Source organism: Phodopus roborovskii, unplaced genomic scaffold, assembly GCF_943737965.1.
Source record: "Phodopus roborovskii unplaced genomic scaffold, PHOROB, whole genome shotgun sequence".
Taxonomy (NCBI): domain Eukaryota; kingdom Metazoa; phylum Chordata; class Mammalia; order Rodentia; family Cricetidae; genus Phodopus; species Phodopus roborovskii.
In genome coordinates this window covers 1,522,355-1,542,087 of record NW_026125059.1, presented here as the reverse complement: position 1 = coordinate 1,542,087, position 19,733 = coordinate 1,522,355, and the positions used below count along the sequence as shown (strand labels likewise).

General features: G+C 54.7%; 1 protein-coding gene across 1 annotated transcript; it reads left to right on the top strand.

Annotated features, from left to right (window-relative positions):
* Positions 1-242: 242 nt before the first annotated feature.
* Slco4a1 (solute carrier organic anion transporter family member 4A1) lies at positions 243-18,581 on the top strand. Its single transcript, XM_051184903.1, is given in 12 exon segments — positions 243-321; positions 8,054-8,905; positions 9,745-9,835; positions 11,099-11,220; positions 11,617-11,728; positions 14,898-15,052; positions 15,788-15,983; positions 16,118-16,283; positions 16,376-16,548; positions 16,805-16,869; positions 17,227-17,375; positions 17,843-18,581. Coding segments are annotated over 12 exon segments (2,301 nt in total). The 3' UTR covers positions 17,984-18,581.
* The last annotated feature ends 1,152 nt before the right edge of the window (positions 18,582-19,733 follow it).

Sequence of the window (19,733 nt, the reverse complement as noted above, 5' to 3'; positions counted from 1 at the left end):
ACTCCCGCAACTGCCGGTGGCGCGCTGGCTAGCAGCTAGAAATCTCCGCAGGTCAAGCACCGGGTAGGTCGAGCCCTCCGCCTTGCCCCTGCCCCGCCCCAGGTCCCGCCCCCTCGTTCGGCCCCGCCCTAGCGCGCTCCTGCCACTGTCACCTCCCGCCCGGCCCGGCCCCGCCCGAACCGCGCTGCCATTGGCTTGGTGGCGAAGCCACTACCCTCAGCCCTGCGGGGGAGGCTCGGGCGATGAATGAAGCATGAGTGGGTTGCGCGCGAAGGCCAGAGCGCAGGGCGCAACGCGGCAGCCGGGTTCGCGGGAAGGTGAGTGCTCTGGGACCTGGACAGCGTTGGAACAGGATGGGGACAGAGTCTGGCGCAGCCGCGGGACGCCTCTCAGTTGTGCCAGAGTCCGACCTGCTGACGTCAGGAGCGCGGCAGGTGTTCGCGGAGGCTGGACGGGAGCCGGGCGGCACAGGGTGTGATGTAAGGCGGGAAGCAGGCCCGGGCACCCGCGACACAGCCAGGGCTCCTTCTGTGGGGACAGGGCGGGACCCAGGGAGCCGGATGCATAATCCACTCCTTGCTACCAGCTGCCCACGAGGGAGCTGCGAGTCTGCAGAAAAGGAGGAGGCGGGAGGCAGAGCCGCTGCGCCAGAGCGAGAGGGAAGATGGGAGAGGACCGGGGCACAGGACTGCATGTGGGGAGCCGCTTGGGCTGCCGGCCTGGGTAAGGGGCTCCGAGCCTACACGGATGCCAGCCCCTGCTGGTCTGGTCAGGAGCAGATCCACCTGCAGCGGGGGCTGTTGCTAAGTCAGAGGAAAATGTGGAGCACAAAAGTTGCTGACGGGTGGCAGGCTTTGTCCCTCGGAGAAGCGCGGATGTCCGGGTCCCTGGGTCCCGGCACCTTCACGCTGCTCATGGACGCTCCCGGGCTCAGGTGAATGAACGTCAACGAGTTCCGGCGGCCGCTTGGCACGCTTGGCTCTAAACCCGGGAGCCTGAGGCAGGGTACCTCCTTCTTCACAGAGAGAGGTCAGCATCCGCAGGTGTACGGAAGTGTGAGATAGGGACACACAGTCGTGCCCTGCAGCTTGCTGGGCCCTTGGGCCCAGAGGTCTGAGTTTAGCGTGATGAGGCTTGCTGGCCTCCCTAAGACATGGCCATGGGGATATTTCTGTCCAGAGGCGTTGAAACCACGGTGGTTTATTCGTAATGGAACCAGCTCTCCATCCCTATTTCAGGGCAGTGGTTTTTCTAGTTTAGCAAAGCAAGGCACGTCTAGTCTACTGCTGTTAGGCAGTCTGGGGCAGGTGGACATCAGGGAAGAGAGCGAGCACCTGGGCTTAGCAGAATTATTTATAAATCTTAGCTTGTGGTAATGGGGACAGCAGGAGCTGTTTGCTGAGTCTGGCGTTTACTGCCTGGAGGTTTTGGACAAGAGCAGTCCCCGGCAGTGTTTTACAGTTCCCTGGCACAGAGGAGCAGGCTGTGGCACCAGGATGTTTGGAGAGCCTAGAATGATACCAGGGAGGCCCCATATTTGTACCCTTTGCCAGCCATTTTCTTCTCAGGAAAAGAGGAACTCCAGAGAATCAGTTACTGGGACAGAACCATATCAGCGACCAAAGGAGAAGAGGCACCTTTTCGGCTTGTCCATGTGCTACAAAGGCTGCAAAACCAAGGGTCTCTTGCTCCACTTTACTGCTAGGGAAGGCCAATAGGTACTGCCTGGAAAATTCTTCCTGGATGATCTAATTGTGGCTCATTGGGTGTGGCCCCTGGAGCAGGTGCGGGACAAGTCCCAACCAGAACCTTCCCCAGTACTGCAGAGGGGGCAGGCAGGCAAGAAAAAAAATAATAAAAAGGCTTATGACTGGGCAAAGAGCGGGGCAGGCCAGGCTTGTGAACCAGCCCCGCATGGGGGGCAACCGAAGCCCAGTAAATGCCTTGCACAGCCCCCCCTGGTATGAGGAGTTCTCTGCAGCAGTTTGGACTCTATGCCCGCGTTACTTCCAGACACCCAGGGTTTCTCAATTCGCTGACTCTGCTGTTGAAACTGCAGGTCTTCTATTACAGAAGTCGTCTGACTTAACCTATTTCCCACGTGCTTGCTGCTGCACTGTATGAATTCATATCATCACCATCTCCTAAACGGGAACAGGTTGAGTCCCTAAACTTTCCCCAGTGGGTTCATTTCTGGGCGGAGCATTTGAGGCACAGAAGGGCCAGTGCTGACTCTGGTGCTCCTTGGCAGGCAGGAGGGGATGCCCCTGCTCCTTCTGGAGGTACACTCAATGCCCTGTGAAGGACAGAGACCAAGTGCTTCCTTCCTGATCCCCATGGCCCCTGGAAGGCATCAGGTCCTCAGAGCCTCACCAGCAGCCTTGTTCTGGGATTCCAGTGAAAGTCTGACCTTGGTGTGGTCTTGATGAACGGGAGGGACAGGGAGGTGCAACCCTAGCTCTCAGTCACTGTGAGCAATTGGACAGGCCCTCTGGGATTGTGTTCCCATGTGTCAAGTGGCCAGGGTTCTGCATGACCAGTGGAGCCTGGAAGCCATGCTGGTGGGGAGCAGAGGAAATAGCCCAGCATGCTGGACCTGGGTTGTATCCTCTTGAGAGGGGAGCACTGCACAGGCATCAGCTGGGCCAGGGTGATCTGGGATCTTCCTCCCCTCTGCTTCCTTGGGTTATCCCCAAACCTGCTGCTCTCAGACGGAGAGTCTCTGGTTCTCCCCAACACCCCTTCTTTTCCTGTGGACAGGGACCTCATTCTTGTTAGCATTGCAAAGAATTAGAATCAGCTAAGGTGTCCTGGCTCACACCTTTAATCCTAGCACTCTGGTAGCAGAAGCAGCCAGGGCTCTGTGAGTTCAAGGCTAGCCTGGTCTATGTTTTGAGTTCTAGGATAGCCAGAGCTACATTGTGAGACCCTGTCTTGAAACTACAAAAACAAACAAAATCCTGAACCACATCTGTAAATGAGGGTGGTGCTTTCTCAAACCACATGCTTTTTATAAAGCTACTCCCAGCTGGGCGGCAGCGGTGGTGGTGTATGGCTTTGATCAGAACTTGAGAGGCAGAGGCAGGTGGATCTCTGAGTTCGAGGTCAGCCTAGTCTACAAATCGAGTTCCAGGACAGCCTGTTACACAGAGAAATCCTGTCTCAAAAGAAAAAAAAAAAAGCTATTCAAAACCATGGGATCTAAGGGACCTCCAGCACGTTCTTTCTTCTTCCCCACCCAAGTGCTATTCAAGTGCTCCTTTCTTACGCCTGCCTTTCATTATTCTCTGTAGCATGGTGCCTGGCAGAGCCCTCTTCATGCCCTAGGATCCCCAGATACAGATAGAAAACCCACCTAGGTTGAAACAGTAGACCTTCAGTGTGAGATAGGTCCTTCTGGTGCCAGCCCTGGTGTCTCGTACTCAAGTTCCCTGTCAATTAGTCCCCGGCAGCTTCTGTGCCAAGCAGCTGGTTTCATCTGCACGTGGCTACCAGGTGTGCAAACTTTGATGGCCCATATCCTGTCTCCCGGGCCTGAGCTGAGCCTCATCCTGAAGACGTGAAAACACACCCTATTTGTGTATGAAAGGAGATACTTGGGAGAAATTAGGAGGCAGAGCAGAGTCCCAAGGTCACAGGGGTGGCAGCTGACCAGGGTGTGGTGTCGGCAGGGATGCCCAAGATTAAGGTGGGCTTGGTTTTTGGCAGTGGCCGCAGAGGAGTTTGGTGCAGTGAACATGTCTCCTTCTCTTTCTGGCTGGACCTGAGGAGTGTTGAGGTTTAGGGGAGAGGAAGGAGAGGAGAGGGGAGGAGAGGAAGGAGAGGACAGGAGAGGAGAGGAGAGGGGAGGAGAGGGGAGGAGGGAAAGGAGAGGAGAGGGGAGGAAGAAGAGGAGAGGAGGGAGAGGGGAGGAGAGGAGGGAGAGGAAGGAGAGGAGAGGAAGGAGAGGAAAGAGAGGAGAGAGGAGGCAGAAGGGAAAAGATGAATCTGGTTGCTGTCTGCCAAGGTCTGAGGATGATCTAGAATTTGGGTCTCCAAGTGTCCCCAAACAAGGACGAAATAATGCTTGACATACTAGCTTTAGGACTTTGAGACATCCTAGGAACAACTGGCAGACACCCAGGTAGCAGGGACCTGGGGTTGCGAACTACTCTGAAATCCTTTCTTCCAAACTACAGTGTGATCTGAGGCCTTGGGGACTGCTCCAGCTGAAAGTTTAGAAAATGGATGGACAGAGGACGTAAGCAAGCAGAGAGGAGCACGCAGCCTTGCACAACAGCTCTCTCCTCACAGATTAGGCTGCCTCTGACCACTGCACTCTCAGAGAGACGCTGAGGAGGAGGCCACAGCTGAACTCTCCCAGAACTGAAAGACGTCATCAGCTAGATGTTGTGTTTGCAACCCTGAAGACAGTGTGGGGGACTTGTGAGGGAATCTTGGTCAGCTGTGGCCTCCTAAAATAGCCCACATGTATTACCCACGCTGTGCACACGCCTGCCCTCTCCACAGTGCTCAGGTGTGGAGTTGTCAGCTGACAACACAGGCCTCCTGGCTTCATCATCCTGGGCTAATCAGCTTGGCCCTAATCCCACAGGACTAGGCTCCTGGGCTGTCTGGGTGGAGCCAGCCTGGCAGGCTGAGACACGGAACAGGCAAGGTTGGCTCACTAGAGACTGGGCTGTGGGAAGGAGCCGTGTGCCTGCTCCTCCCCACCTGAGCAGTGCTGGTCCAGCCCAACCTTCTCAGGCTGGGAAAGCTCCTCCAACACTGGTGCCAACTTCTCCTGGCCTCAAATGCGTTTCTTCTCCGTTACACAGCTGATAGAAGTGGAAGTAGATTCGGGGACCAGGACTCGGGCTGACACACAGGCAGGCTCCACTCCAGTAGTCCCTCCCACCAACAGCTATTTAGTGTTGTGTGTGTGTGTGTGGGGGGGGTAGTCACATGGCTGGAGTCCCAGTGTGAGAAAGGTCTCTGTCCTAGGATAGCTATCAGGAGTACAGGCCCCTTCTGAGTGTAGTGATGGACCCGCCTCCCGTATAAATTGAAGTCAGTGGGGATGTATCCAGAATCCCCAGGCAGTCCACATTCGGTCATGGAAACAAGGACCCTGGGTATTTTATAAAAGTCTCTTCTCTTCGAGCAACAGGTGAGCAAGTCCTAGCTCTGTGTGTTTAGCCCCAAAGGAGCCTGGGTTCTGCTGAACTGCAGCTACACATGGCTTGCAAGGAAGTCTTAAGGATCGCTCATGTGTGGGATCCTTGGAATGGGGACTGTGTCCTGGGTGGTGTGTCCCTGAACCCATAGCAGAGCAGTATCAGTAGTAGAGGGATAGAATGAATGACCTTGCACAAGGCAGGGTTCTCCAGAGAAGGACAGTGAGAAATGTAAGGGATTTATTATCAGGAACTGGCTCATGAGATTACAAAGGTGGACGCGTACCAAGATCATGCAGACAGTAAGCTGGGGTGCCAGGCTCCCTCGGATTCTACCCTTACACACACAGCCAGTACCTCCAGAGAGTGGTGCCTGTAGACTCCATGGTGCCCCTTCAGAAGCCCACATGACAAATGCATGGACACATGTAGCCCAGCCAGGCTGACAGGGGTCTGCTCCAGCCATCCCATAACCTAGCATATCCTAGGAGGAGGAAACTTGAAAGCCAGTGGCAGGGACATGCCTCAGCAGCACCGTCCTTCTGGCATATAGGAATGGCAGCTTTGGTGTGGGCACGGAGGCCCAAAGGCTGATATGCGTGCAGTGAGATCCTTTTCCTTTGTTGGTGGCGATGGTGGGGGGTATGTTTGTGGTATTGTTCATACGTGTGCGGGTGCATGCGTGTACATGCATGTGAAGGTTGGAAAGCAGCCTCAGATGTGGCAAGCGCTATCTTTCTTGCTTTCTGAGACAGGGTCTCTCACTGACTTGGCAGGCAGGCTAAGCTGGCCAGTGAACCCCAGGGATATGCCTGTCTCCTGGGATTGTAAGTGTGCACTGTGAAATTTAGCTTTAAAAAAACATGTATTCCAGGGATTGGAAGTCGGGTGCTCATGCTTACAAGACAGACACATTACCAACTGGGTTTGGCCTCATTTCTAAGCATTTGTTTTTATTTATGTGGCTGTGTGTGGGTGCCCACAGAGGCCAGAAAAGGGCATTGGACCTCCTGGAGCTAAAGTTATAGGTGGTTGTAAGACACCTATGGGTGCTGGGAATGGACTCTAGTCACTCTAGTCCTCTAGAAGAGCAGCCATCTTTACCACGTCACAGCCCTGTCTTTTTTTTTTTTTTTTTGAGTAAGAACTCCAAAGCTTAGGTTGGCCTTGAACCTGCAATCCTTCTATCTCCATTCCCCCCTCATATGCTGGTATTACTGGTTTGTGTGACATGTCTAATCAACTTTGCCACCCTAGAATGGGAAGGTGGCAAACATCAGAAAGCCACTAGGCTAATATTTAAAGTAGGATTTCAACTTGCTCATTTCAGTGTAGAATGTAGATAAGCCTATTTTTAGATTGCGCTTCAAATATTTGTCAGTGTTCTTAGCTCAGGTGGAACCATGGTGCCGTTGGCACTATGGGACACCTCCACCTAGAATGCTTCTGTGGTGGCTTTCATTTTCAGGAAAGGAATCCCTGTGTTTCCTACTGTCTGCTGCTGACCACAAAAACTGCCCTCTGGGTTCTATTATACTCTATGTATACCGATCTGCCTTCACCCTTGTAATCCCCAGCGACTGTCCAGGGATAAAGTGGAGGGAACTCAGTGGGCATGAGGCCAGCCTGGATTAAAGGCAAAACCAAACAGCACTCTAGTGACCTTGAGTTTGGCAACCTTGAGTTTTTCCTTCTGCCTCTCCCTGTGCCCTAAATCTGCTTTCTGTTTCAACCCCAGGCTCCAAGTCTGGCATTGCAGTATGGCTGTTCTCACCTTCTACCCGGCCCTACCTACCCTGACCCTCTTTGTCCCTCTTCTGCCCTGTTCCTCTGCAGTTTGAAAGAGTAGAGTAAATGTGCTTGCTTTGGGACAGGGAGATGACTCGGGCAGTAAAGAGCTTGCTGCCCATATGTGAGGACCTGAGTTGGATCCCCACTGTATATGTAGAAAGACAGGCATGATCACACACACACACACACACACCTGTAATCTCAGACCAAGGAAAGCAGGTGTGAAAAGACCTCTAGGACTTGCTGGGCAACTACTTTAGCCAGATCAGTGAGCTCTGGATTTCATAAGAGTCCCTGTCATAAAAGATAAGGTTGTGAGCTGGAGCCCGTGGAGATTACTTGCCGCCACATCTGATAACCTGAATTTAATCTCTAGGACTCTTACATAGCACAAGAAGAGAACCAACTCCAGCAAGATGTCCTGTGACTGCCACATGCAATCTGTGTGCATCCCCCGAATACATAAATAATATGATTTTAAAAATAGAAATTAACTGTTGGCCTCTGGCCTCTACATTGCATAAGTGTGCATAGGCACACATATGTACAAGTGACTCTGCTGTTTACGTGGGGCCTGGCTACACGTATTCCCACAACTGTGAAAACTGTCCCGGTCTTTCCCGGGCAGGGACACCAGCTTGTAGAGAAATGTTGGCAGGGTCGGTCACTGGCACCAGTTACACCAGGAATGTCTGTGGTAGAATCTCTACTGTTTACAGCCTCAAAATACAACTGCTGACGATAACTTGTAAAAGCCCTCCAGAAGATGGCTCTGTTGTACTATGGACTCTGGAACCAGCCATGTGGTTCAGGTCTGAATTACCGCTGGCTGACCATCAAGTACTTCTGCTCTGCCGGAGCCCGTTCCCTGGGAGCAGGCCAGGTGTGGCAGCTGGACTGTGGTCAGGAGCAGGGTGAATGAGTGAGGGGCTGGCCAGAGGCCACTCCAGGTCAGAGAAGCCTCATTCCAGTGGTGGACTATGTGGGAACTGAGTGCTCATGTAGGAATTTCAGCAGAGTAGGGGACAAGTAAAGGTTTGCTAACGAGAAACTCTGTTCACAGAGCAGGTCCTGTGACAAGACACTCTGTCATCTATCTGGTCAAGCCACCTCCACTGCGTCTGTCCGGCTGTGCTGCAAAGCCCTCTGTACGAGGCTGGAGATGCCCCAGCACGCGATGGGGGACAAGCATTTCCTGTCCCTCCCGAAACACCTGTTCACGGGTGCGTCCTCAGCCACAGACAGTGGATGTGACACTCCACCCAGCAGCCGAGCATCCCCAGCCTCCCTGCGCTCTGCCCACAGCCCCCTGGACTCCTCCAGCCAACCCCTGTTCGAGCCCCAGGCTGAGAAGCGGAGTAGCCAGACAGCCCGCGAAGTGCAGTACATGTCGGCGGGGCCAAAGGACACACTGTGTGGTTGGCGAGGCTTCACTCCCAAGGGCTTGCAGGTCTTCAACACCCCCAAGGGCTTCCTCTTCTTCCTGTGCGCGGCCTCCTTCCTCCAGGGCATGACGGTGAACGGCTTTATCAACACCGTCATCACCTCCATTGAGCAGCGCTTCGACCTGCACAGCTACCAAAGTGGGCTCATCGCCAGCTCCTATGACATTGCCGCCTGCCTCTGCCTCACCTTCGTCAGCTACTTCGGGGGCAATGGGCACAAGCCACGCTGGCTGGGCTGGGGTGTGCTGGTCCTGGGAATTGGCTCCCTGGTGTTTGCACTACCCCATTTCACCGCTGGCCACTATGAGGTGGAGATGGATGAGGGGGTGGGGACAGGGGCGTGTCTGGCCAACAGGAGTCATGTGGAGTGTATGGACTCGGGCCTGTCCAGCTACAGGCTGGTCTTCATGCTGGGCCAGCTACTGCATGGTGTGGGTGCCACACCTCTCTACACACTGGGGGTCACCTACCTGGATGAGAATGTCAAGTCAAACTATTCACCCATCTATATTGGTGAGTGGGGCTGGCCAAGGAGTCAGGAGGGGTGGGCAGAAGGCATCAGATGGCAGCATTGGTGGAATGGAGTTGATACCTTCTGGGAGCCTGGCTAGGTGATGGTCATGTCCCTTGGTCCCTTGGTCCCTTGGTCATGTGAGCGGCATAGCCATCGGGGGTTTCTCCAAAGACAGGACAGCAGATGCTAGGATGCTAACATTCAGTAGGGCCTGCTCAGGGAGCCCCAGGTTCCCAGGCAGGGCTAGGGCGGGGCTAGCTGGCATTGAACCTGTGTGTGGTTTGGAAGGAGTCCTGTGCAAAGGTAAGTGGAGAGGAATAGAGCTTGGCTTCCTGTGTGCTCTGTGCCTGGCCTCACTGGGTGGTAAGTAAAGTGGTGAAGGTTCTGGAATGCTGACACTGAGGCGAAGCCAGGAAACAGCTCACAGGTCCTGCTTCACGGCCTGTGGCAACTGCACGCAATGCTGGCTGTCCACCCAGGTGGCCTTGGATATCATACCCTCCCAGCTCAGGCTCCTGCTGGGGATGGGGGCAGCCCAGCACGTTCAGGCTCCACTCTCTCCCTCCAGTGGGCTTGGCCTCCTGCTTTGCCCATGTAGGCCTGCCTTCCCATGTTCCTTCTGCATGGACACTGCCCTCGCCATGCAAAACTGAGTGCAAACGATGTCCCCAAAGTGCACTTTCAGGGGACATTTAAAAACAGTTGCAGGCCACACAGATGCACTCTGACCTGAAGGGGGTCCACAACGGGGCTGTGGACACAGGAACACGGTGGAGGCATCTCTTCGGAGGGCCCACTGGGTGGCATGTGACGGCTTCCCGCTCTGTTTGCCTTCCAGCCATCTTTTACACAGCAGCCATCCTTGGACCTGCAGCAGGCTACCTGATTGGAGGAGCCATGCTCAATATTTACACAGAGGTGAGCCAACGGTGAGTAACTGGGCATAATCGCCTGCCTTCCTCGGTAGCGGGCCCCAAAGAATAGGTCTGACATAACACTTGAGCTTGGAGCAGGGAAAATCTGGGCTAGTCTTGGCTTCCAGGATCTGGGGGGATGGAAGATACTCAGGGTCTTTGTGCAGCTTCAAGGGAGAGGTGGGAGACGGGGTGGGGGGTTGGGGAGATGGTCAAGTTCATGTGGTTCTGAAGCCCTGGCCATGTATCTTCAGGCTCTTCTCTTGAAGTGACAGGCCGTGCGTCCTTATTTTTAGTATTGAGGAGGGAGAGGGATGGCGGGAGACAGAGCTTGGGGTCTGGGTGGCCCTTGCTGACTCTGCCCAGCAAGGCTGTGCAGTGACCTGGCCCTGGGTCCTACCACGGAAGGGCAGCTCTTGTTGAGTTTTCCTGGCGGCTGTGCTGGGTCTTGGGCACCACTCCACCTTGGGACTCTCTCTGCAGATGGCGCCAGCGAGGTTTCTAGTGCTCTGCCCTCTCACAATGCTGCCTCTAGCCCTGGGTTGATACTATGGGGTCAAGGGTGCGTGGTCTATGCAGAGCCTGAGGTAGGTCAAGGCTCGTGTCCCCGGATCTGGATGTGTTGTGCCCTTTGGGCTCTGGGTTCCAAGTCACTCTGCACATGGGGGTGGCAGCTTCCTATTATACCAGAGCAGAGGGTTTACACGGCTGTCCTGGCCTCGCTGCCTAGAGTCCTTTCTCCATCCTTCTCGTCCTGCTACCCCTCCATCCCTTTTCTTCCCACATATGAAACCCCATTGGCCAGTCCTTGACATTCCCTGTTCAATTTGAGAGCCTTCCTCTCTCCTCCTATACAGATGGCACTTGGAAGCCTAATGGTTCTTGCATGGGTAGCTCTGTGAACTCCAGCTGAGCCCCCTGTCCCCTGAGCTCTGTGGCCCTGAGGATGCCAGCTGGTGTGGGGAGGGACACCAGTGTTACTTGAGCTCTTGTCCCCAGTGGGCCTTGCCCCCAGGTCTCAGTGTGAGACCCAGATGCAGCTTCCCTGGGTCCAGCAGTCAGGGTCTGAGTGAAGCGATGCTGCTCTCTGAGGGGATAGCCGTATCCGAGGCCTTCTCCAGTCTGAGGGAGAGCGCACACAGCCGTGGCCCTGTGGGCCTCTGTTGCCCTCTGCACAGAGATCCTAGGGGGAGTGAGCAGGCTACCCCATGCATGTGCTGGAAATGACATGGGTGGCTGACTGGTCAGTAACCCATGGACCACGGCTTCTCCCAATAGGACGGATCTGACCACTGACAGCCCGCTGTGGGTTGGTGCCTGGTGGATTGGCTTCGTGGGAGCTGGGATCACTGCATTCCTCATTGCTGTCCCCATCCTTGGCTATCCCCGGCAGCTCCCAGGTGAGTCCCCTGCCCTGGTGCCGAGGTCCCATCCAGAGGCAGGGACACAGTCTTTCCTGTCGTTTCCCCTTGTCCCTGTCATTTCAGCTAATGAGGACTGGAATATTTTGTTCCAGCCAACCTGCTGCCCCCTCCCGTGTCCCCTCTAGAAACGACCCCTCACTTCCATTCTGCTGGGCTCACCTGTCCCTCTGCTCTCATAGCTGCAACCCTGTCACATGACAACCTCACCTTTTCTGGCCCACACCCTCAGGCCTTAGACTGCAATGCTGCGTGTGTGTTAGTATGCCATGCTCCCAGGTCCTGAGGGGTGGAGGAGTCGGGGTGGGGGCAGCCTCCATGGAGCATGTGATGTCCTCTAGGAGCTGCAGCTGTCTGCTGACTCTGTCCCTGCAGGCTCCCAGCGCTACGTCGTCATGAGAGCAACTGAGACACAGAAGCTGAAAGACCACAGCCACAAAACAGTGAGCAATCCAGCTTTCGGGAAGACTGTCAGAGACCTGCCCCTGTAAGGAGCGTGCATGCGTGTGTGTGCACATGTGTGTGCGTGTATGTGCGTGTGCGTGCACGCGAGCGTGAGTGTGCATGTGTGCGCTGTTGCACGTGCATGAGTGTGCATGCGCTGTACGTGCGCGCGTGTGAGTGTGTGCATGAGTGTGCATGTGTGTGTGCGTGTATGTGCGCATGTGTGCATGTGCATGTGTGTGCTGTATCATGGGTCCCATGGAGGGGGCAGTGCATCCTCCATACACCATCCACAGCCTCTGAATCCCCTTCTTGGCCCACCGAGTACCCTATACGGGCGCAGCAAGCTCCTGGATGAAGGCACAGGCCCTGGTTGAGGGAGGGAGGGAGGCCCCACAGAGCAAATGTCTTTCCAATGGTAACCGTCTCTGTGTGCCTGCAGGCCCTGAGGCCCTCCCCAGAGAGCCCCTCAGGCAGTGTAGACCACTCTCATCTTCACTGGGTATCACTTAAACATTTGCTATCAGAAACTCCAAGGAGGTGCGATTCTGAACCCCCTCTTCCAACTCTTGCCTCTTTCACTGACTGTTCGTTCTCTTCCCCTGGGGTGGTCTTTTCTGTGCTCTCCACCTCCCCCCACTTTTCTGTCTGTCTGTCCTGGCTCTGCTGTCTTTATGCATCAAGGTACAGTCTCTGAGCTACTGGGGTCTTAGAGAACAATGTAGATTCTATGAGTTCCTAGTATCTACCTACTGTCTCCTCCTTGTAAAACAGAGATTTTTATAGACCTAGGGAAGGCAGCCCTTAGGACGCATTGCAACCCCTTCTTAGGAATGGTGGTATCTAACTGACCACTTGGGAGTGGAGGGCTATTGTGGGTAGGACTGAGTTCCACAGCCTGTCCTTAACACAGGGAGGGCAAGGGTAGCCCCTCAGAGAGCCCAGAGGAACAAAGTGAGGCTGGCGAAGGTGGAGATGCAAGGTCTCACAGGCTTTGTGTCTCACAATTGCTCACCTAGGAGAGCCAGGTGCTGTCTACCTAAGAGGGCTGAGCCCCAGGCACGGCTGAACTGGCTGAGGGCCCACTAACCGTGGTCTAGTAGTTGGTCCTCTCTTCTCACCCCAGCAGCAAAGCTGTCTGGTGTCAAGCCCTCTGGTGCAGCATAACATGACATGAGCTTTGCCCAGCTGGGGAACCTGGGCCTCTTACCAAGTGTTATGTACTAAGAGGTTTGTGCCCAGGGTTAGTACCTAAAGCCAGGTGCTGGGACTAAGCAAGCCCAGGAATGTGCGCCTCCTTTACCGTCACTTCTCAGGGCAAACTCAAAAATCTGAGCCAACCAAACTGTAGTGGGATTAGACAACTTGTGTAACATGTTCCGCATGGCGGAGCCACCCTTATCCTTGGCAACCAACAGCCTGAAGCCAAGCAGGTCTAGGCAATCGCTTAGGAACAGACCAGCCTGTGCATGGCTATCCCATACCAGATATGCTCCAGCTGTGGAGGGGCTGTGAGGGTTTCAGCACCCTGAGCCTGTAGGTCCCTATCTGGGCTAGGGTTCCTCCACACCTGCTTTCCTTTGTCAGAACACAGAGCTGGTTGGAAAGACTTTTCGACCCTCAGGTTGAACAAGTAAAATGTAAAAAGAACTGGGCGTGTCTACCTTAGAAGAGATCTTGAGTGTCTCGCTGGGGCCTGTCTGGCCTCCCAATGCTCTGGTCCGTGACTGGGAAGCTGGCACTTCTATCGTGGAGCCTGCTGATAGCAGGGCTGTGAGCCCATCGATCCTGGCATCTTTTCAGAGCGTGGTGTACTTTTGGCCCATGCCCCATGCAGTGTGAGGCTGTGCTGAGCTCCCTGGCTGTTGCTCGGGACTGTGTGTGTGTGTGTGTGGTGGGGGACAGTGACATGTGGTGGCCACTCACAGAGGAGGCAGGGAGCAGGCACCGGCTCACCAAGCCTTGATCAGCTAAAGGAGCAGGGCAGATGCAGCACAGAATGCAAGCAGCGGTGTTCGCCCTTTCCCTAAGAACCAATCACCTTCCCAGGCTTCTAGAAGCAGCTTTACTACGGAGACAGTGTAGCTACTGCACTCTGATGAGCTGACTTCAAACGAATGATGATGAGCTGACTTCAAACGAATGCCCTGCCCCTGTGCGACCTGTGTTGAGATTGGTGTACCGTGGTCACATGCATGATGACCACCTGTGTCCCCCAGACTCTGTTTCCAGGGGCTTTGTAGTGTTTCACACCAACACCAATTTTCTGTGATATCTCATGCTTAATTCCATAGTCAGCACGTAGCCCTCACCCCCAGGGAAGCTAAAGCCTGACTCCCAGCCAGCCAGCGGGAAGGCGGTGCCTTTAGAATCACTGCTCAGATGGGTGTGCTATCCTGGCCAGGGTCTGTGCAGCCGCACCCTGACTAGTCTGCCATGAGGTCCTGGGAAGGCACCTACTCACCCACCGTGTGGCTGCTAGCTCTCACATCCCAGAAAGGATGGCGTGGGGAGGGAAAGAGCCAGGGGTTACAGTGCGGGGGGCCTTAGCTTCTCAGGACTCCACGCCAAAGTCACTGCATCTGACCACCAATCCTACCATCACTCTTATAGCCACTGTCCCCTAAGTATAGCCAAGAGGAGCTAGTCAAACCCACTGGAGCTCCTTGAAGGTCCCTGTTTCCAAATGCAGATTCCTGCCCCTTCTCCCCAGAGATGTGGTTGGGAACCGGTACCTCTTCTGATGACTCCTGCGCCTTCGAGATCTCTGTACCTTGGTGACCTCTTAGCCCTTGGTGACCCCCACCCCTTGGTAGTCCCCTTCCTAGGCCTTCCCAGCCCCGAACTTGGTGGTCACCCTCACCCAGAGTCCCTGCTACTTTGTCACAGTAACTACCAGAGGTGATTACTGTCTTCATTCACCAGGGGTCTGTCTCCTTGTCCCCACGCTGAAACTGGAGGTAGCCACAGTGGTGGCTAGTCTCTGTCACTGGTTTTAGTTACAGGTGTGCTTACAGCGGGGCCACTGAGTCACTACTTTCCAAGCCCAGCCATTCAGCCCCTCCTGGTGTCTCTGGGGTAGATGTGGGCATCACTTCACTCCTTCTCAAAACCAGGGCCCCTTTGTGTGTGAATGACCTCAGGAATGGCAGGTTCCTTGCATACAAACTCTGGCCCTCTGACTTTTTCTGGCCTCTTTTCTTTCCACCCAGTTCCATTTGGCTCCTCCTAAGAAACCCCACATTCATCCTGCTCTGCCTGGCAGGGGCCACTGAAGCCACACTCATCGCCGGCATGTCCACCTTTGGCCCCAAGTTCTTCGAGGCCCAGTTCAGCTTGAGTGCCTCCGAGGCTGCCACGTTGTTCGGTAAGGACCCTGAGCACTGGTGTCCTCTGCAGAGAGGGCTGTGTCTCTTGTGCATTTTAGCCACAGCCTTCAAACTGCAAGTGGGCAATGCTCCACGAGGGAGGGCAGGGTCAGCCCCTACTCGCAAGCTGCTTTACACAGCGTTCACTCCAGAAACGGGTTAAGCCTGGCTAACCCCATGAGCCATGCAGCTGGTGCCCCAGAGTCTTGGGGATCTAAGTTTGCCTCTGTAGCAGCCTGGCCTTGCAGGGACTGCAAGAGTGGGCACTATCTATAGCCCTTATTCAATCGGCACCCATGGCCTCCCTGGGCTGAGGGCAGGTCTCAGCCTTACTGATCACAGTTTTGTCTGGAGATGCCCCATGCACTGGTCAGCAGTGGCTTCAGCCTAGGTTATGGCCAGTGTGTGTGGAAAGAATCAGCCGCAGCCCACTCTGCGAATCTCATGATCTGGGTAGTGAGAGGGTGTCATACTGGTGACTCCCCAGACGCATCCTTACCTGGCCCAGACGCCCATACCCTCAATTCCTTAGCACTTTCCTGTGCTGACACCCCACGATGAGCCTTAGTCACCGAGCTCTGGGCTTCCAGGTGGCCTGAGGGAGCCCACCCTACTCCCACAGCTATCCCTGAACACTCATGGTGCTCAATCCCCCCCCCATTCCTCAGTGTCCCCATAGTGATGCGGCCATGACAGGACTGGGGTCTTGGGCCCTTACTGAGTTCCTTCCTCAGGATACCTGGTGGTGCCAGCAGGAGGTGGCGGCACCCTCCTGGGTGGCTTCTTGGTGAACAGGTTCAAGCTCCGTGGCTCTGGGATCATCAGGTTCTGTCTGTTCTGCACCTTGACAAGCCTCCTGGCCTTCTTTGTCTTCCTCACGCACTGTCCCAACATGCCCATGGCAGGTGTGACAACTAGCTACGTTGGGAGGTGAGCCTGGTAGAGGCCCCACATTCCTGAGAAGGGCTGGCATGGGTGGGGAGGTGTAGGTCACAGCAACATAGGGGCAGGGAAGTATAGCAGAATGCTTGCACACTTGCTAACCCACCACCCCATTTCTGCAGCCCCCTGCCTGAAGGCCACTTGGACCTGAAGGCGGCTTGCAACGCCATCTACTGTTGCCAGGCAGAGCACTACAGCCCCCTGTGTGGCTCAGATGGCATCATGTACTACTCACCCTGCTATGCCGGCTGCCCTGCGGGTGCTGAGACAGGCCCGGGCGGCCAGAAGGTGAGTGTGGTCACTGCCCACTGCCCTGCTGTGGCCGGGACCGGGAATCCTCTGCCTTCTTGTATGATCAGCGTTGTTGTTGGGCTCCCCAGATGTACCGAGGCTGTAGCTGTGTCCTTGAGAAGGTTCCCTCTGGCTTGGGCAATGCTACCGCAGGGAAGTGCACTTCCACCTGTCAGAGAAAGCCCCTCCTTCTGGCTCTCGTGTTCGTTGTAATTATCTTTACATTCCTCAGCAGCATTCCAGCCCTGACCGCTACCCTACGGTAAGAAGCTCTCACCACATTTTTCTCTTTCAGTACCAGCAGGTGGCGCTCTGCAGATGCTGGTGGGCCCTGGGGTAGCAGCAGGCCCAGGAAATGGGCCTCGTTCTAGTGGCATCGGAGCTGACTGTCTCTGGTTCCCAACGAGGTGTTTGGCACCTAGGGAGGTGGCGATGTGACCAGGACTCTTGCTGGTGTATGGGGTGTGAGGTTTGCAGCCAAGCTGCCATGGGCTCTGACATTGCAATTTGCATTGCAGATGTGTCTGTGATCAGCAAAGGTCCTTTGCCCTGGGGATCCAATGGATTGTCGTGAGAACACTAGGTACTGTGCCGCTGTGCAGTTCGTTTATGAATAAGGAACCTAGAGGCGTCCTATCACCAAGCTGTGTGTTACTATGCAAGCAGACACTTGAGGCCATGGCCACACTGAGATGGGTCTTTTCCCTAAATGCTCACTAGAGGGCCCCATTGTCACTTATTTGCCCAGTAGTTTCTTTGCCTCAACACAAAAGGGCCCTCTTGAGAAACATGGCACCCCTTGCCCAATGCCAACCCTCCAGAAAAAGGAGTTAAGTCCCCCTTTGTACCCCCGAGAACGCTAAAGGGAAACACGGCCTTGCAAAGGTCTTCCCCTCTCTTCCTCCATCCAGGATACTAAGTGAACTTTCTCCTTTGGCAGGCAGTATTCCAGGGCCCATTGCCTTTGGCTGGGTGATTGACAAGGCCTGCCTGCTGTGGCAGGAGCAGTGTGGCCACCAGGGTTCCTGTTTTGTGTACCAGAATGAAGCCATGAGCCGCTACATGCTCGTTGCAGGGCTCACTTTTAAGGTGAGACGGTCCTCTGGGGTCTGACTCCGCTTCTGCCACTACCGACTCCCTCCCCCATCACACGCCTACCTCACCTTCCTACTTTATCACGCACAAAGGCACAGCCATGGGGCTATGGAAGCCCTGAATCCAGGTGACCTCGTCTCGAGGTCTTTCCTCACCCCCACAGAGGCTGTGTTGTCCTGCATGGGTTCAAGGGACAGACAGGGCTGGTGCATACGTGTCTTCTAGGGGACCCTGTTCGGCCAGTGCCAGGTCCTTCCACCTTGCCTTGGCCCCTACCTTTAACCAAACGGTAGTTTGCAGTCTCTGACTGAAGTACTGGTTCCCCCATGAAGGCCTAGTTATGCAGGAAATGTGTGTCCAGAAAGAGTAGGGTAGAGTATTACAAAAGTAGCCCCCAGTCTGGGCACAGAGCCCCTAGGCTGTTGAGGGATGAGGGACAACATCTCTTCCTGTCTCCTTAGGTGTTGGGCTTCCTCTTTTTTGTGACTGCCTACTTCCTGTACAAGTCCCCGTCAGCGTCCGCAGATGGCCTGGAGACCTCCCTGCCTAGCCAGTCCTCAGCCTCTGACAACCCCACAGAACAGCTCCAGAGCAATGTGTGATACCACCGGTCCCTCCGCGTTTCCAGAGGTCTCTTCCCGGACACCCTAATCCCATCCTTACAGGGAGGTAACACTGAGAACTCACACTGCATTCTGGGGCCTTGCATTGCCCTATTCTGTGACTGAGAAGCCTCTGAAATGCTAAGGAGGAAGGAGTGTGTCACATATGAACCACACACATTCCCAAGCCCTAGAGTCTCCTAGGCACCACTACATTTCCTGGAATGTCACCTGGTCCTGACTTCCAGTGTCTACTGAGAAGCCCCGTGCAGGGCAGCAGGGCCCTGAGTGGTATAATCCTGTGGAGCCAGCTACTTGACGCTTTGCTTGAATCTGCTCTTACTGCCTGTCCTTGGAGCCCAATGGCCTCTGTGCTAGGCAGGAGCAACTTGAATCGATCGTTATGTCTGGACGTATATTTTGCACTGAACAGTGTTTATGGAATCAGTTCTGTACCTGGTTATGTGACTCATGTCCCAGCAAACTGCAGTGAGGGTGTGATCCCATCGGAGGTGCCACGCAGATTGCGTGGGCAGTGTGTTTCTATGTTTTTGGTTAAGAGTGTGTACACAATATATTTTAATATTTAAAGAAATGATCTTTGTGTGGTGTGTTATTTCTATGGGTCTATGATTTGGCAGGTCAGCCTGCCCATCTTTGATGTAGGTTTCCATAGCAATAGGCTGTCCCAGGCATTGGCTGGGCCCACAACACTTCCAAGGGAGCATCCTATTGATTGCCCTTGTGACCAGAAGCAAGGCACAGTGGCGCAGGCTCCTGCCCCTGACCCCAACCTGACCTGCTTCAGCCCATACCTCCGGACCTCAGGCCACATCTGTGAACCTCGGGGATGGGTACAGGGTAGCCAGACCGTGATGTCAGTAAGGTATGAGGTTTGCAACCATGTGTGCTCTGTGCAGATGCAAGCACATGCAACGTGAAGGTTGCGTTACGGTGTGAGTACAGAGTTGCGAGACATGCACACACAAAGGCACACATGCACACACGGATGGCCTCCACCGCTGGTAACTCAAATCCAGAGGAATGAAGGTCGTGGAGCCTCTGCCCCAGCTCATAGCCAAACTGCTTACATCTGCCGAGAAAACACCAATGAGCTATGTTTTGGGTCTCACATACCTCACTGTATGTTGAAGGAGGGTGGCTGGAGAGAAGGTGCCTGGGGGTATGCAATGCATATGGAAGTCAGAGGAGAACCTCCAATGTCACTCCTCAAGCACTGTCCACCTTGTTTCTTGAGACAAGGTCTCTCACTGACCAGGGGCTCGCAAAGTAGACTGCGCTATCTGGTGGAGGGATCTGCCTGCCTCTGCCTCCCAGCACTGGGATTGTAAGTGTGTGCTGTCATTGTCTGGCTCTTGGTCTGGAGGCTAGGGACTGACCTCTGGTCCTCTTGCTTGCATGGTAAGCACTTCACCAACTGAGCTGTCTCCCTAACCCATGGGCCTCATTTCCAAAGGCTAGCACCTCCACTGTGACCAAGGCCACTCCATCTTCCTTCTTATCACAACTAGACATGCAGGTCACAGCAGCACCTAAGCCCATTACCCTAGGGGCTGGAGCTCAGACTTGCTCAGAATTCCTGACTAGAGAGGAGAACAAGGTACCACACAGTCACACCAACACACATACAGACAGACACACAGATACACACAGAGGGACACACACAGGAATACACACATACATGGAGGGACACATACATACACACACATAGAGACACACACATACACAC